Genomic DNA, 18,545 nt, shown 5'->3' on the forward strand with positions numbered 1-18,545 from the left:
GTTCAGTATATCATGATGAAAGTAAACCATGTGTTAGCATAATGTGAAAATCCAGAATATAGACTGGAATACAATACAAAATGTCAGTTGTTGTATTATCATTTATGTTTTATTTATTTATTTGTCAGTCCTTTATCATTTTATAAGGAATAATCTAAAGACTGGTTAAATTTGAATGTATGTACATAAACTTGCTTTTGAATTATCCAACAAAAGCAAACTGAAAAGCTAAAACCCTTCCATCTTATTTTTGTTTATCTCTGAGAATTAGAAATGTTACTATGAGCAGAAATAATTGGAGTAACAAAAATAAAAACAAAACAATAATATATAATTCCATAATGAAGCATTTTGGCTTCTTATCAGGATCTTAAGACACATCAGTATTTACTTTTTTCATCAAAATCCAAAACTTAATGTCCAGTTCGTTAATTTTTTGAAGCAGTAGTGGATACCATGTTAGAATGTATAGTCAGAAAACAATTCAAAAGGCTTATTCCTTCAGTAATATGTATAAGATAAGATATGATATGATCTGTATTATTTATAAGGCCAAAGCTGGAGTTATTATTGAGTAAACAGACTGAAAAGCACACTATCTGAATCTCACCTTCCATAAGAACTACCTAGAATTGATGTGTAATAATAGGTACCCCCACTCCCCTCATATGCATAATAACAGTTTGGAGTCAGGCAGCACAAAAATTGAAGCAAATAATAAAAATAAGATAAAGACCAGACTTTGCTCTAGAAAGCAACCCTGTTAAGCCATTCTTGTCTAATTTTTTTCCTAGGCAGCCTCTTTCCTCAAGGTCATCTGCACATTCCATTACAAAATCCATCACTGCCTTGAATGAGGGATCTTAAAAACCTCACAGTCATCTTTCATTCTGAGCTTTTATCATATAACTCAAAAGTTTGATTGTCTAAAACAGTTAGGACTAGAAGCTTATACTACATCTCAAGAACCTTTGGGTAAAATCTTCAATGAATTATTAGGTCTAGTGTGGTGTATTAGATGAAGCCAACTTTGTATAATTATTCCAATGAATATCTTATTCTTATTACAAATAGGATATATATGAGAGAAGAAACACAGTCTTGGTAAGCCACAGAATATATTATCCAGAATTTGAGAGAAAAATAAAGCAAGTAATGATTCCTAGTGAGCATACCCCTCTTTCTCTTGCTGTCCTTCTTTCTCATTAATAGATTTGTCAGGAAGAAGAAAAAATGAATGTTTGGTATCCTTGTTTATCCTTGTTTCTTTGGTGCCATAATCTTGTTTTTCCTGGTCATTGTTCTGCCTTTTTCCATAATTTTATCATTTTTTTAAAAAAAAAGAACAATAAGAGCTTAAAGGAAAGGAAAGGAAGAAATAAAAGTGCAAAACTAAAAACTAAAAAGATTCCCTTTTAGAAAAAAACTTTCCACTATCATGATAAATATAAAGTTTTATAATCTCTTCACCTTCTCTTAATTAACAAGTATCAAACTCTTCATCCCATAACACTCCAAGCAAATCAAATAAGTAACATCTCTTTATTCAATTATCAGAAAAAAGTTCAGAGCTCTAAAATATTAACATATATATAAAAGTTAATTTTCCATATCTCATCTCCTAGCTGTAAGCAAAATCCAATTTAAAAGGCATAAAAAGATCTCAATATCTAGTGTCAATAAACAAAGCCTAAAGTTTAATATAAAAAGAGGCCATTTATTTTTTAAGACGAACTCCAATATTTCTCCCATTCCAAATACCAACAATTCCAGAGAACCAGCCCAAAATAGCACTATATCCATTCAAATAAACATTCCATATCTCAATTCTAAACTATTAACAAAATAAAGTATTCCCAGCATCCTAATATAAACAAATAACTAGAATTTAACATAACAAAAATATATTTTCCTTTAAAAAATAAATCCACATATTAGATACAAAGCGTTTCAATGTTAAAAATTTAGGATACATAAAATGGCTATAAAGTTAATGGTTTAAACACTGTATAAGCTAATCAATATATGACATTTTTCCAGTCATCAGTACATACAAACAGAAACACCCAAAATGACAGCATGTCCCATTTTAACCCATTTTGACCCTTACTACAAAGTTCTTCAATATTTTTAAGCAGTCTCTTGTAAATCCAGCCCCCCCCCCCAAAAAAAATATATTATTTCAATTGCTCCCTAGGATTGCCATTTTTCCCCTTCATAATTTTTAAAGCTTCCCACAATTTTTCTCTTTACATCTAATGGGAAATTTTTATTTAGTGTTTCACTCATATTGTTCTCAAGTGGAGCTTGTTGCATATCTAGATATATTTGTTGAAAAATCAGGGTGGGTAACTTTGGCCAGTCACTATCTCTCAGGCTGACTCAGATGGTTATTTGGAGGAAAAGACATAGAAGGAGTATTAGGCATATTCGCCATCGAGTTAAAATAATAAAAGTGAGGTTTTAAAAATTTAAAATAAATATCTAGTTCTGTAACATCTTTCCGAGATAGCCTGTTCCCCAAAAGATACAACATAGCTGACATAATTGTTTCAAAGTCTCAATGCAATTCATTTATACTATAAATTCACTTTCCAAAAGCAACACCAACCATAAGAACCTCTGTTCTCGCCCTGACCTAACCATATAGCAACGTGCCCGCTCCTGTGTACTCCGCACAGAACTCAAAAAACTTCTAGACAATGGAGAGAAGGACCTGTACATTGACTACCGTGCTGACTGTATCAAAAGTAAGTCACACAACCTGCAACTCAGCTTTAACCTTCAACCGCAACCCTACCTCAACCAATCCACCATCATCCAAGACTAGGCACGCACGCCCCTAACTACCTCAATTCCAACTACTGCTAGCCTTAAATGCAAGCTACTCAATGCAAGAAGCCTTGTGAATAAAATACTTGAATTTCTCCTTTTACTAAATATGGCTAAATTCGACATCATATTTGTCTGTGAAACATGGCTCAACACATCTCTCCCTGACTCCATTACCACAGTAAGAGACTGTCATGTCTACCGATCAGATCGTGAAATTCGTAGAGGAGGTGGTGTTGCTATCTTCTATAAAAAGTCTTTACATCTAAAAAACATCCAAGTTACCCAGGAGCTTGCTCTTCCTGAAACCATCATCTGTGAACTATCCTTAAATATCACATTTCAATTCTTACTATGTTACAGAGCACCTGATTATGACATTGAACATGTAAACAAGCTAAATTCACTACTAATATGGGCAACATCCTGCCCACACGCTTTTATCTTTCTTGGTGACTTCAATCTACCTCATATTAACTGGACCATAAACGAATGTACAACTGAACCCATACATGCAACCTTCTACAATGCTATTACAAATCTGGGATTGGAACAACTAGTAACCAACAATACTAGACTTAACAACTGCCTCGATCTCATCTTCTGCAATAGTTTGAATTTAATTTATGGTCATGTTGCCAACTTCAAAAGCCAATACAAAAATTTATGCCACCAGATAAAGACTGAATGCACCAATTATCACATTAAGCAAGAGGAAAACCTACACACCAATTTCACCTGCACTTTTTACAATTTTGTAAACAACAAACTAAAAGACTCAAGGTCCATCCCACCCCTGATAGGACCTAATGGTAAAGACTGCAACAACAACACCATTAAAGCCAACATCTTTAACACATTCTTTGGCTCAGTATTTGTAAACAGCAATGGATCATGCCCAGTATTTCCTAGCCGAACCACAGAAAAATACAATGATCTAATACATATCGATTTTACAGACGACAATGTTGAAAAAGCACTATGCAATCTAAAACCATCTCTATCTATTGGACCGGCCAGAATATGTGCCTACTTCTTAAAAAAAACTATCCACTGCCATAGCAGAACCTCTAAGCATAATCTTTGAAAAATCTTTCAGGACCAGCTCCTTGCCTAATCTATGGTCACAAGCCACGGTCATCCCCATCTTCAAAAAGGGAGACCCCAGCCTAGTTGAAAATTACAGACCAATCTCCTTATGCTGCGTCACCTGTAAAGTCATGGAATCAATTATTAACCAATCCATTATCCTCCACTTGGAGACAAACAACCTACTCTCTAATAAACAATTTGGTTTCAGAAAAAAACTATCCTGTAATCTGCAACTCTTACACTGCAAAAACATATGGACTACACAACTTGATCAGGGCAAAACAATAGACGCAATCTACATAGACTTCTGTAAAGCCTTTGATTCAGTGGTACACGACAAACTACTCCTAAAACTAAAATCTTATGGTATCTCTGGACAACTGCATAACTGGGTAGAAGCATTCCTGTCAAACAGACAACAAATGGTCAAAATTGGGAGTGTCCTATCAAATTCTGTACCTGTCAATAGTGGTGTCCCCCAAGGCAGCGTTCTAGGACCAACTCCCTTCATACTCTACATAAATGACCTCTCTGATCATATTAAGAGCAACTGCGTTCTCTTCACTGATGATGTAAAGCTGTTCAATACCACAGACAATACTGCTACCCTTCAAAAAGATCTTGACTATGTATCAGAATGGTCAAACAAATGGCAACTTCAAATCTCAACAAATAAATGCTCTGTCTTACATATTGGCAAAAAAAAATATCAGAAAATAAAATACAAGCTGAATAGTCAAGACCTTGTTGATGATCCAAGCTCTGTAAAGGACCTTGGAATACTCATCTCTAATGATCTAAGTGCTAGAGCCCACTGCAACTACATAACCAAAAAGGCATTAAGAGTTGTTAACCTAATCCTACGTAGCTTTTTCTCTGGTAATATCACACTACTAACTAGAGCATAGAAAACATTTGCTAGACAAATACTCAAATACAGCTCATCAGTCTGAAACCAACATTATGTATCTGATATTAGCACAATTGAGAAAGTCCAGAAATATTTCACAAGAAGAGTTCTCCACTCCTCTACACCTTGTAGAATACCTTATGCCACCAGACTTGAAACTCTAAACCAGAAAACCTTGAATTATGCCATCTTCAGTCTGATCTAAGTATGGTATATAAAATCATACATTGCAATGGCTTACCTGTCAATGAATACTTCAGCTTCAACCATCACAACACAAGAGCACACAATAGATAGAAACTCAAGGTTAACCGCACCAAACTTGATTGCAGGAAATATGACTTCAGCAACAGAGTGCTCAATGTCTGGAATACTCTACCTGACTCTGTGGTTTCTTCCCCAAACCCCAAAAACTTTAACCTTAGACTGTCTACTATTGACCTCACCCCTTTCCTAAGAGGTCCGTGCATAAGCGCACCAACATGCCTACTGTCCCTGTCCTATTGTTTCTTTTATTTTTCTTATATGTACCCATTTCATGTATTCATAACTATGTATATACCTATACCTATTATCTTGCAAGCGATTGACAAATCAAAATTAATTAATTAATTCCTAGTGGAGTTGCTCAAAGATATCCTTAAATGCCATAATAAAGTATTTCTCATAAACATACATTTTTTCTTTAAAAATAATTTTGAAGTCTTCATATTTAAGATCCAACATTCCAACATTTTCTGAGCCCTTTAGTCCATTTAAAACTTTCTGTAGCCAAAACATTGTCTTTTTTGTTGATAAATTCTTTAAAATTATAAAAATAAATTTCATTTTCTTACATTAGAGATTGAAGGCTCTCACCAGATTTTTCCAGCCTTGTCACTTTGAAGACATCTAACTTCCTTGAACCAGTTAATGAATAATTTTCAAAGATAGTTAGCAAGGGAAGTGCACCAACTTAGTGTCTTTGAACCTCTCAATTTGCAGCTACAGTACTTAAGGTGAATTCCCACATCCGCCAATTCCCCCTCCTTCAGAATTCGCTGTCTTGCGGGCTCTTTGTAAGGAGCAACAATAAGGAGAAACAACTTGGGTGATCAGACATCTCTCTTATCATAGGAGCTGATCTACTTATCATTTCCTTATAAATGACTGCAAACATCTGTTCCACTTTTTTGCTGAAACTTCTTCAGTGTGCCATCTTCCCCTGAAATCCTGTTCTGCCTTTAACAGCATTTTTCTCTCTCCCCAAAAGGAAGAAATATTTTGAGCCAATCAATCCAAATGTCAGCATTCCAGCAAAACCCCATTCCAATTAGTAACTCTGAGACAAGCATATCTCAAAAGTACTTTTATTAGAACAGCAACTGGCACATCTGTGGAATCCCAAAGCTGAAAGTTTTTGGGCTTCTCACAATTCCCCAAACTACAAATCCATCCCCTCTTGGCCGACATCACATCACATGGCCCAATCACAATCCGTCCAAAAGTAATCCTTATTTCATCTTGAGCCATACTCAATGACCTTGAATTAACAAAAGAATTTTGTCTACTTAGAGCTACTCAATTGAATCCCCTCCCCTCCCACTTTCTCAGGCATGTAGCAGCATGGAATATGGCTTCCAAAGCTGACACCAAGCAAACATTAGGAAATAAACTCATCTATTTTTATCCATGAAGTCTTTGCTTGCTTCTTAATCCATATCTTACAATAGCCAGTGTTTTCTTCATGTGGGTCTTTGAATAAAAAAAATCTATTGTTTCTGTCAAACCTTATTCCTAGAAGGCTTATGAACATATGTAACTGCCTGCATATTCTGCGATCCATCCTCAGCCTACAGCTGTTATAATGCTTGGCAGCTTCAATTGCAATCAGCTGATTGCTGATATCAAAATCCTAAGTGGGGAAATGCTGGCACAGCAGCAAAAGATAAATAGTATTATGATGTTTCAAACACCATATAGGTTATCAGATGAAAGAACATATCTTGATTAGGAAACTACAGTTTTGAACTGGCGTCTTCTGAAAAACAAATGCATTGCTTCTCTTTCTCTCAATACTCTAACAGATCAAGCATTTAATTCATTTTAAAATTTATCTCTATAGCAAGACTTAGCACAGAATGACAGAACTGGTACTGGAATCCTAATGCTCTGGACTCTAGTTAACCAACAATCTAAAATCATTGCTATCTGTGTAGAATGACGACTGCTATTTTTCCATAAATCAAAGTACTATTCAAGTTTATCTGAGCCATTTTTCACACTGGAAGTAGAAAATACTACAATAATTTCTATGAGTGGGTCCTTGGTGTTCTTTGACCTATTTTCTTGCAGACATTTCATTACCCAAACTAGATAACTTTGTCAGTGCTGGAATTTCTATTTCAGGGTTGAAATAAATTTCTAATAATAGCAATTTTCTGCCATATCCTAACAGATATGGCTGTATGGGCTGAGAAATTCTGGGAGTTGAAGTCTACAGGACTTAAAGTTGCAAAGTTTGGATGCTCCCGTTCTAAACTAAAACCACCACCATTGTAATCTTTGCTTCTACTCTGTTGTCTTCATCTCTTCAATGATCTTGGATTCTTTTGAATGCTTTTAGCATGTACATATCAAAATAACTGCCTGGAAATAGCATTTACTGGAGGTGTAAACAGAAGATCTATATCCTTATAATTAACTATACTTTTCTTGCTCTTGTTTACTTCATCTGTCTGGCGTTAAATGAAGAGTCAGGTTAAAGGACCTGAATTAGGTATGGTTTTCTACTCTCTACAAAATCTTAGACTGAAATTAGTTTTCATGTTACGAGACTCTTGGTCAAGTTGACTTCAAAAGGCCCATTGCTCCTCAGCACATTTGTCATTAGCTTATATTATGTGAGTCATAGTGCAGCACTAGAGGGCCAAAGCACTGAGATAACCTGAATCCAGTCCTTCCAGATGATACTGATTACTAGTTATATCACTGTTCTCCATGCTGCTCCGAGAGTCCAGGAATGGGTACGATTCCTCCCTCTGACATCATCTGATTACTAGTTATATCACTGTTCTTTGCCATTTTCTTGACATGAGAAACTAAATGCATTGATTTCACCCGATTTCTTTGCTTAATCTGACTACTCCGAGACACCAAAACAAACCACATAGAAGTTCTGCCACCATGACAATGCAATGGAGGGAATAATTTCAAATTAATTGAATGCCTGGTGTCCCTGCCACGCCTACTATCTTGTATTCCAACTAATCCTTCATGTATCATGCACTAAGTCAGCAAAAGACAGTTTTGGTTTCCAAACCTGTAAAGTCAGTTTAAACAATATGGGAGAACACATGATCCCACAGGATATTATGCAATGACTAAATTGCTCAGTTGAGAAAAATCTGATGTCATGCCATCCCTCTATTCAGCTGTCTACTAGGATTCATAAGAACCAATCTAGGACATTAGCTGTACAAATTAAGTAGAATATGAGCAACCCAAAGGTGGTTCCTTACATAACTATGAAGCTTATTTAAGCAAGTAACCATTTTTAAAAAATGTAGAGTTGGAAAAGATACTCCATATTAAAAAAAATTCAAGAGAACAGCTTTAGAGGGCATTTAATATTTTCTACACAGTAGTCTGATTTTTATGAGAGCCAGTTTGGTGTAGGTTAAGGTATCTGTCTAGAACCCAAGAGACTATGAGTTCTAGTCCTGTCTGAAACACAAAGGCAAAGTGACCTTGGCCTAGTAACTTTCATTCAGACCTAGGAAAGAAGCAGTGGCAAACCTTGTCAAGAAAATACAGGGACTTCTCTAGGCAGCGTCCAATCTTGGACATGATTGAACAGAAGAAAAAAAAATGTTATTTATGAAAAAAGACAACTACAAAGTAGAATTTTCTTTCTCACCCAGAAAACCACAGTTGATTGCTGCATTTTATTCATCATTTTATCAGGAGTAAAGAGTATAAATTTTATTTTTCTGTTAAGGTATCTAGATGTAGTAGTGTTGCAATGTTGATGCAATGTATACTTTTGCACTTTGCAGGTTTATTCCTATTGGCTTTCCTCAATTGGTGCCTTTTGGATTAGCTATGCTATCTGGGGATGGTAACGGTTGTAAATCCAATGGATTTCAAAGGCATGAAATTAAGGAAGTCTGAATGTTTGATACTTGAGGTCTTTTTTAATTACAGCAACCACAATAACCGAAACAGAAATACCTTACTGACCTTAAGTTGGTGGACTGGTTTCTTTAAAATCAGTTTTTTCTAATTACTTTTCGAGCAGCAGAGAGTGGCATGAATATGAGATCTTAACACCTCAATAAGAACACATCTGTTTCTTATAATTTCATTTTTATTTCTATAGAAAAGCATATTGGATCTGAACAACAAAAGCAGAAAAAACCCAAATTCAACATATTTTAATGCCGAGGGAACCTAGGGAAAGAGATCTGTCTTCTCAAAGGCATATTGAATATGTCCCAATAGTTTAAACGAATTAAGCATCTGAGTGGACTGCTAAAACATACTTTTAAATGCAAGTAGCCACAGGAGAAGATACCTCTGGATGCTATGTGATACATTCCCACAATAACAAATATGTTTCTACTTATTTATACGTATCTGGTGCAAGTCTTAGAATGTAGTAATTCTGGAAGGAGAATTTTTATTTATTTAGCACCTATACAATTCTGGCTTCAGTTGTTTGAATTCAAAGGCAGTAAATATACTCCCAGGAAAATAGTAACTTGATTTGTTCATACCATTCTCTTCCATTTCTGGGAATGGAATTCCACACTGACACACAGTATAGAACCTTTTTAATTTTGAACTCATAAACATCCAATTTTAAAAATACTATATTTCTGTCAGAGGATGAGCTTCCTAAAAGTTTAAGTTAACATTTGAACTTTCCTGGATAACAGCAGCCTTTTAAAAATATTTTCTTCAATATCTGTCATTAACAATCTGTAACATTAAGGCATTTTTTTCTATTCAGATGCAAAATTAAAAAGACATGCATTTGACTAACCAAGCAGATGTGACCAACAAGGTCTGACCACTTCTAACCATCAGCAATCAAAATATTTTTCCTGTCATTTTAAACAGGTAAACATTTTAAACAGGCTAAGAAAGCAAATGTATATTTTCTTTTCAATATTACTTTATTTTTTTACAGTGATCATTTCAATGTATTTGTTCAAGTGAAAAATCAGGGCTAGTGTTTATATAGTTTAAGCGTCTGAGCCACAAAAACTTACAATAAAACAATGCCCACATATCATTTAAACTCTATTTCCTTCTAATCCAGAAACAATTTTAGAAAATAAACTGTTTTACTTGACTAATGTCTGTAATACATAGACTGAATTTAAAAATACTGTCACCTAAAGCAAGGAAACCTTTGAGCACTGAAAGCTCAAGGGCAGCATTCAGTCAGGCTGGCTTTACAGAAGAAGCAGAGTCCAAATTATGCTCCATCCTTCCTCCTGAAAGCAAAGTACATACAACTGCACTCACAGAATTGTAAGAGAAATGCATCAGAGAGGTCCATCATCCTGTATCTGCAGTCTTGCTCAGTGCAGCCACAAAGTCATGTAGGCACTCCTTCCTCAGATGTGTAAGATTCTTCCCTCCAACACTGAACAAGACCCCCTGCAGCAGTGAGCAGGCAGGTTTCAACTGGGTGGAAGGACAGTGACTGGACAGCAGTATTGCACACTGGCAAGGCCAAAACAAGGGAGCCCTGGGGGAAAGGACAAAATGTAGCTACATGGGTCACAAAACCTACAGAGGACAGAGATTATCTACAGATATATTATTTGCACAACTGTCATCACCACATAGGCTGGTATGAAGAAAATCTGACTTCCAGGCAGGGGTGGGATGCTACCAGTTCTGCCCGGTTCTAAAGAAACGGTAGCTCTGAAGAGCAGAAGACACCGAACTGGTTCTGTGTTTGCTGCTGTTTGGCCCACCTGCCCGCCCAGGCTCTTACCTGTCCTTTATTTCCTGCTTTTTCAACCTCAGCTGCTTTGCGGGGCACAGCTGAGGTTGAAAAAGCAGGAAAAAAGAGGCTTTTCAAACACTGCACACCTGCACGCAGCGCTTTTCAGCTGTTTGGGCAGCACAGCTTAAGGTTTTTTACATGCACATGCAGCAAAACATAGTCACCAAACCGATAGTAACACCGGTTGAATCCCACTCCTGCTTCCAGGACTGCTTGTGACAAATACCCTCTCATTAACCCACGAGCTTAGAGAAGAAAATTGGACAAGGGATTAGGACAGATAAACCACCAACAAAGCCAGTAATTTTATATTATTAAGAAGAAATTGTCCATATTTGATAATCTGAATTGAAAGATATACTACCTAACTCAAGAAGAGAAATAAACAGTGTTAACCTTTTACAAATATAAGCCAGGCACTTAGCTTCAAGCCAAATAAACTTGCATAGAAATGCTTGACTCATGAACTTCAAATATAATACCTGGATCACTTATGTCAAGTGTCATTTACCTCTTAAGATTTAAAAACTTGCGTTGATACTGCTACTGTCCTGATTAATCTGTAAGTAGATCTATTTAAACCACTAAGTAAGATCAAATGAAACAAACCAGTAAAAACAACTATTTCTGTTCCCAATTTAGATGTCTTTTTCCTTCTGATCATTAGTAGGTGCTGGGAAAAGAAGTGTGGCGTGCTTTGTTTCCAGAAAAAAAACCTGGCTTTTCCAACAAAGTAAAATTTTGGTTACACTCCAGTGATTGGCTGACTAAAAAGTCAAATGACTACCACAAAGGAAAGCCCTTGATTTTCTCAGCCAATCCTGTTTACCTCAACCAGATCCCAGAAATAGACTTTTCCATCTTCTGAGCAGCTCCCAATATGTGTGTCTCTTTCGCTCAGGCAGCAGTCCACCTTGTAAGTTACATTCTTGTGGCCGGTGTAGCTGGAGATACAATTGGGGAAAAAAAGATTATTCCTGACCATCTTGGAAGATGTTTCCCCATCATGTCGCCTGAAGTTGCTACCAATCCTTGGATGAATAAGAAGTTAATTAAAAAGACACCATTACAAAATTTGACACAAACGTATTCATAGCCATAGAAGATCTTTACTATATACATTAAAATCTATTAGATAATACATTTTTAAAACTCTATCATTAAAGAAAATGTCTTTATGTGTATAAAATATTTAAGTGTATTTAAAGCAATTTCATCTTCCTCTTCAGCATGCACTCATACTTCTATACTGGGAATAGCTGGAGTCAACCTTAGTCTAACTGCTAAAGGAAGCATTACAGTCAGGGGTGGGATACGACAGGGTTAACTACCGGGTTCGGTGATTTATGATGTGCTTCCCTGCACGCTGCGCACGTGCGCCTGTAAATCATCATCAGCATGCTGCGTGCAGAGAAGCAGCCTTTGAAACAGCCCTCTTTTCCTGCTTTTTTAACTGCAGCTGTGCCTCGCATGGTAGCTGAAGTTGAAAAATCAGAAAATAAAGGTCAGGTAAGAGCCCAGGTGGGCAAAAACATCAGCAGACATAGAACTGTTTCTATGTCTGCTGCTCTTCAGAGCTACCGGTTCTACAGAGGTGGACAGAACCAGTAGAAACCCACCCCTGATTACAGTTAACAGTGAAAAGTATTTGCTTACTCTCCTAGTAGCTCGCCTGTATCCTTGTCCAGCAATCGCAGTGTAGAATCCAAGCTAGAAGCCAGTGTGCATTGCCCATCCTTGCTAAAACATACACAGGTAATGGGACCTATAATGAAAACATGGCAATGTTGGATGTTATTGCATCATGCAGTGGATACAAGGGTCTAAGGTATACTGCCTTGCAGGTATTACGCCAAGTACTGCTAACTATTGTCTAAGATATGGATATATCATGGAGAAAATCTATGAGTCAACAGTGACAATGATTATATGAATTGATGGTGCATAATCATCAAATGTGGATGCTAGCCTGAAGATACAATTGATGTACTTGCAGACACATTTCAGTTTGAAGCTGACAGAAATCTACCAAACAGAAGATGAGAAAAACATGAGTTATTTGTCAAGTACAAGACAAGTAAAGGCATCATATCCCACAACAAAATGACATGTTCAAAAATATGGTTCTCACTTCAAATTATTGGATATTCCATATATGAAACTTACTTCCAATGTAGTCTGCACAGAGTTCTCCAGCACGGAGATCATAACGTCGGACACGTCCATCCACAGAACTGGGAAACAACAGAGCAGCATTGTTAAGAGAATACTCTAATCCTGAAGTTGCAAACCATCTATTTCAAAAATATCTGTTCTCAAACCAAAACATGTATCTCCTTATCCCGTAAGACTTTCTATGAGTGAGTTTGGATTATGGAATTACGAAAGTTTCCAGTACAGTTGTACACATGTTCATGCATCTTCTCATATTTTAGCAAAAATTGACAGATGGTTTTAGATTCTGTTGCAAAAGGGGGAAAGATATTTTAAAAAAATGAAAACAGACATGGAAAAGTTGAGAATATTTAACATCTTTTGTAAAATAATCTATTCTGGATTTAGCAAAGCACCAAATTTGCCTTTTCCAATTCAAATTTCATCCTATCCTCCTTTACCCTGTAAGGATTTCATAGTCTGAGACTTTCAGACTGGAGATGCCATCTTTGGCTTCATCCAAGATTTGGATTGGATCTGGTCTGCGAGAGCGGCAATCCCAACAACGGACACTGGAGTCAATGGAACCTGCAGGAAAGTAAAGAACCATGCTAAATAAATGCTACGATGAACAATCAAGAAGGAACATAGAAGGCAAGGAGATTTCTTACCTGAAAGAATGACAGTGGCCTCCTCATTGAACTGGACACAATTCACTTTCTGTTCAGTTGAAAAAAAGGAAATATAAAAAGATTAGGACTTGCTATTGTTCTTAACTTACATTTAACTTTCCATTTTGGGGAGCTGAATTTGGGGAGTGCGTACAAGTCTGCATTATTTTCCCATTCCCTTCAACACTATTGCAAATAACAGATAACAGATAATCAGAGTTGGAAGGGACCTTGTAGGTCATCTAGTCCAACTGCCCACCCAAGCAGGAGACCCTACACCATTTCTGACAAATGGCAGTCCAGTCTCTTCTTGAAAGTCTCAAGTGATGGCACTCCCCCAACTTCCGAGGGCAAGCTGTTCCACTGGTTGATTGTTCTCACTAAACTGTATGCAAATTTGGCAGTAGCTGGAATTCCATACATTTATCTCCATTACTATTTCATCTATAGTTATGCAAAGTATTTGAAGGCAAAATGTGTTAGCGTGAGTGAAGCATCCTTTCTCAAACTGGCTAAAGCAACCATATCCACTAGGAAGCTCACCATGACTGCTTAAGCATCTTTTCTTGTTTGTCACAGCATACGTATCATACAGAGCTATTTTGCTTTGCCAACAGACCCAGCAGAACTTTATCTGTATGTGCTCCGAAACAATTTCAAGGAGAAATGCCTTGTTCATATGTATCGATATGTTATTTCCAACACATCTTTCAAATGTTTCTACAGCCATAGTTCCATCCCTCACCACAGCTAGTCAAACCTAGTAGTTTCATAACTATTAGGCATTATACTTTTCCTTAACGACTCTCTTCATCAGTACCACAGTACCTTTTTTATTACTCCTACTTATTGCCCCTCACTATAATCCTCAACCAGAGACCTTAGTATTAGTTATGCATAGGTATATTCATTGTGTTTACATTTTTCCAATAAGATACAAACACAAATATACTGAGCAGAAATTAAAATAGCATTCCATTTAACTGTGCTTATGAAAAGAACAGTTAATAAGCTATCATAATAATATTCCCAAGTCAAAACACTATAACAGGCTAAAATTTCTGGAGGCACATGACAAAGACAATATCTATGTGCCTCATAGCAGATGTGCTACTAAGCTCACAATTCCTTACTTAGAATCTCAATTATCTTAAACCCAACATCCCCTCAAAAAATGTAAGAACACTGAAGCTACTTGTGAAAAGAGTTCATGTTGACACTGCCTCTTATAGACCATGCTGAGGCTAATACTTTACAGCATTGGTTCATTGCATAACAGCCCATATAAGTACATATATAAGCAGTTTATAGTATGCATAACTGCTGAACAAGCAAATGATTGCACTTTATAAAGGTTCCTCTTTCTTGTAAAGTTTCTTTGGAAGAATATGTTGAAATACGGAAGCTATTGGGGAAGATATTCTAAGCAAATTCAGTATGAGACATAGTCTTTCTCACCCATGTCTCATGTACAAGACCAAAATTCCTAATTCAGCAAATCAACTAGTGTCTTGTATTTTTTCATCTAAGAATTACAATTCCGTTTCTATAATCTTGTTTTCATTATCCATGTCTTCAGTAACATTTCTGACTTATCTGACAATTCTGAGTTCTAGCCAGCTTTTTATCTCCCATTGTAAACATTTTATATTTCACAAGGGTTTTTTGTCAACCAGAAAAAAACAGGAATTCCGAGACTCTCAGAAGCAGAACACATAACGGTTATCCTCTAAGGTAGAAACTCAGAGGAATTCATATTTCAAAAAGACATAAATCTTCTCATTTTCCAAGTACCCCAAAGGACAAAATACATCTTACCCCTGCATGGCCCCGGAACTTGCGAATTACTTGGCCTGTGGCAACATCCCATAGCACAACTGTTTTGTCTGCTCCACATGAACAAAGTTGGCTGTTATCAAATGACCTAAGGAAAACATCGATAAAGAGGGGAATAGGAAAAGCAAGAGAAATAATTTTCCTTAACATCTAAATAAAGAGTCCTTTTCTTTTTAAAAACAGTATATGCAACTTTTCCATTGCAAGGTGTGACTGTAGAACATATTTTGAACTTCTCAATTTTTTAAATTTAAGTTTTCTGTCATTTTAACAGCAAAAAAGGTTTAAATGAATGGACAAGATTTTAAAATGTGAACATGAGTACAATTTCTTGGATAATAACTGTATCATTTTTTCCTTACCCAAACTTTACAGAAACATACTTTTACATAAGTAATTAATTTTTTAATGTCATAGTATTTTTTTCAGATAAATTAGTTTTGTTAAGTTCGTTATAGTTATGTCAATATTTTCATTTATTTTTATTTCATTGTGGAATTTTACATATTTGTATTTTTCAAAATATTTTTGTAAAGTTCCTTCCCCATCCTAATCCAGTTATTTTAAACTTTCTTAAAGTATTTTAATATTTTCAAAATAGTTGCATTTTTTAATAAAGTGGATCCACCTCCCTTAGTTCCTACCCTGCAGCATCTAGGACTTCATAGCCATGGCCACAATATGTCTTGAGGAGAGTCCCTTTGTGTGGATTCCAAAGCTTAAGTGATTTGTCACTGCCACAGGTGATACAGTAATTTCCATCCACTGAGAAAAAGAAAAATCTAATGTTGAGTAAATTCCAGGGAATCCCTGGAAGACAGTTTCATTTATCTTAGAATGATGCAAATTCTACTATTATTTCAAACTTTTTAACCCAACAAGCAATACATATCTCTCACTAGCTATCTTTTCATAATCCTTACAACTGTTTTCTTGATCTCTTCACAAGTTACTAAAAGCTTACAGTTATACACTATTAATTTTACACAAATTTGCTTCTGAATTTTCTCTAGTTCTAATAACTGAAAGCTGCTATTTTATTTTATGGAATCAGAAATACACTCACCATTGAATCTCACTGCTCTTATAGCTCCTTGTTTACATTCTAATGTAGCAAGCAGTTTTTGGGGAAGCTCAGGTTTCTTGGGTTTGGGTTCTGGAAATGCCATAACATAAATGTAGCTTGATTGTTAAAATAAATCCACATACAAAATATTGAACCTCCACTGCAAAATCTCTAGAATAAGGAATCTCCTAAGGCAGACTGATGTATGTTGCTTCTGGGTACTTGCTGCCTCCTGAATTGCATTACCTTAATTGCAAAATAAAAGACACACAGAAGACATTTGTCAGTTGCAATCTCTTTTTGAGCAATCAATTTTGTTTCAAAAATAATGTATCAAAATAGATTACTTCATGGCTACTTTCTAAACCAAGTCAAACATGTACTCCACATTTGCTCTGCTGAAGCAACATAAATATTTCCATGTTGTATGTAAAACATCTATTTGGGAAGCTGCTGAATAACATCATGCCAGTCTTTTTGAGAAGGCTGTCAGCAGCACACACACAAATGATTTCACACCACTTGTTATCTTTACAAGTCTATCTTGCTTAAGCATACCTAGGGCACTTCAGAAAGGTCTGCTGAGCATGCTCTTCCTTCAAAACGTTTACTTCTTTAGACATTAAAACAACACTTAATTGTTCTTTGTGGTGTCTTTCTTACACCATAAGAAAGCTGTACAAATAGACTCTTGACTATCATAATTGAGTCCAACATTTATGTTGCTCGGTGTCAACTCATTTGTTAAGTGAGTTTTCCCCAATTTTACAACTTTGCTTGCCACAGTTGTTAAGTGAATCATTGCAGTTGTTAATAACCTGGTTGTTAAGTGAAACTGGCTTCCCGATTGACTTTGCTTGTCAAAAGGTTGCAAAAGGCATTCACATGATCTGGGGGACACTGCAATTGTCATAAATATGAACCAGTTACCAAGCATCCAAATTTTGATCGCATGACCATGAGAATGCTGCAATGGTCATAAATGTGAAAAATGGTCATAAGTCACTTTTTTCAGTGATATTGTAACTTTAAAAGGTTACTAAATGAACTGTTGTAAGCTGAGAATTACCTGTATTGGGCTAGGGAAGGGAAGGACTGAAACCATTTTTATTAGACCAATTGAAGATTCACAAAATCACAAGCTTTTTAATGTCCAAAAGGGATCAGGCAAAATGACCAAAAATTCAGGATAAAGCAGAGAGAAGAAACGTTGGGGTTGAGATTTGATTAGGGCTACAAACAACCGGACAACCACTAGTTGGCAGCATTGATTTAGCCAAATTTCTTTTTTGTTTCCATCAAATGTCTATGGAGATTTTCAGTCATCCAGGTCATGGTTGTCCCAAAGGTACTTTCCCCCCCACTAGCCTGCCAGAGCTGAAGAAGCTTCTTGGATGAGAAGCGAAACGTCTTTAAAGAAAGTCCAGTTGCCTCTTGATAAAAGGCACCTTTGGGTTTCCATCAAATGATGGTTGGACTCTCGCAGCCCAGATCTGCAGGTCTGTAGTAGACAATGCTACTAGATGGGATAGTCTCCGGATAGTCAAATGAAGTTTTTAACCAGGCCAGGGATTCTTTCAAAGCTCGAACTTTGTATATGTATAAGAAGCCAGTTATTGCAATTAAACCTCTCCCCTACCCGCCCGCCGCCGCCTCCTCGGATCATGGAACTATGCATGTGGGGAAATAGTTCACATTTCTCAGTAACCTCTTGCAGGTTTTACTTACGAAATAGCAAGAAGAAAGATTACAGGGAAATGCAGGCGTCGACTCGTCAATTTACTCCTCCAATCTAGTTTCATTAGTCCCACCCCCTCTCGGCATAATTTCCTCAAGCGAGAAAGAGCTACAACATTCCTCCTCCTCTTCCTCCAGAATTTTCAGTTTCAAGGCCTTTCCAGTGTCAACATAAGCGTAGATTCATAGGCCGGAACAAAAGCGCCTAAACTCGGGGGTGTTACAGTCTTAATCACCCCCCCG

General features: G+C 36.4%; 1 protein-coding gene across 1 annotated transcript; it reads right to left on the reverse strand.

Moving 5' to 3' along the window:
- Window positions 1-9,164: 9,164 nt before the first annotated feature.
- WDR83 (WD repeat domain 83) lies at window positions 9,165-18,517 on the reverse strand. Its single transcript, XM_026681619.2, has 10 exons — window positions 18,294-18,517; window positions 16,566-16,811; window positions 16,144-16,264; window positions 15,482-15,587; window positions 13,664-13,712; window positions 13,454-13,580; window positions 13,005-13,072; window positions 12,495-12,603; window positions 11,668-11,782; window positions 9,165-10,574 (listed from the first exon to the last, which is right to left on the reverse strand). Exons 2-10 carry the CDS (start codon window positions 16,666-16,668, stop codon window positions 10,422-10,424), a joined length of 951 nt encoding a protein of 316 aa, XP_026537404.2. The 5' UTR covers window positions 16,669-16,811; window positions 18,294-18,517; the 3' UTR covers window positions 9,165-10,421.
- Between the last annotated feature and the right edge of the window lie 28 nt (window positions 18,518-18,545).

The sequence above is a fragment of the Notechis scutatus genome, chromosome 2 (assembly GCF_049901735.1).
Source record: "Notechis scutatus isolate UNSWTSFEM ecotype Mainland chromosome 2, rNotScu1.2, whole genome shotgun sequence".
NCBI classification, from domain to species: Eukaryota; Metazoa; Chordata; class Lepidosauria; order Squamata; family Elapidae; genus Notechis; species Notechis scutatus.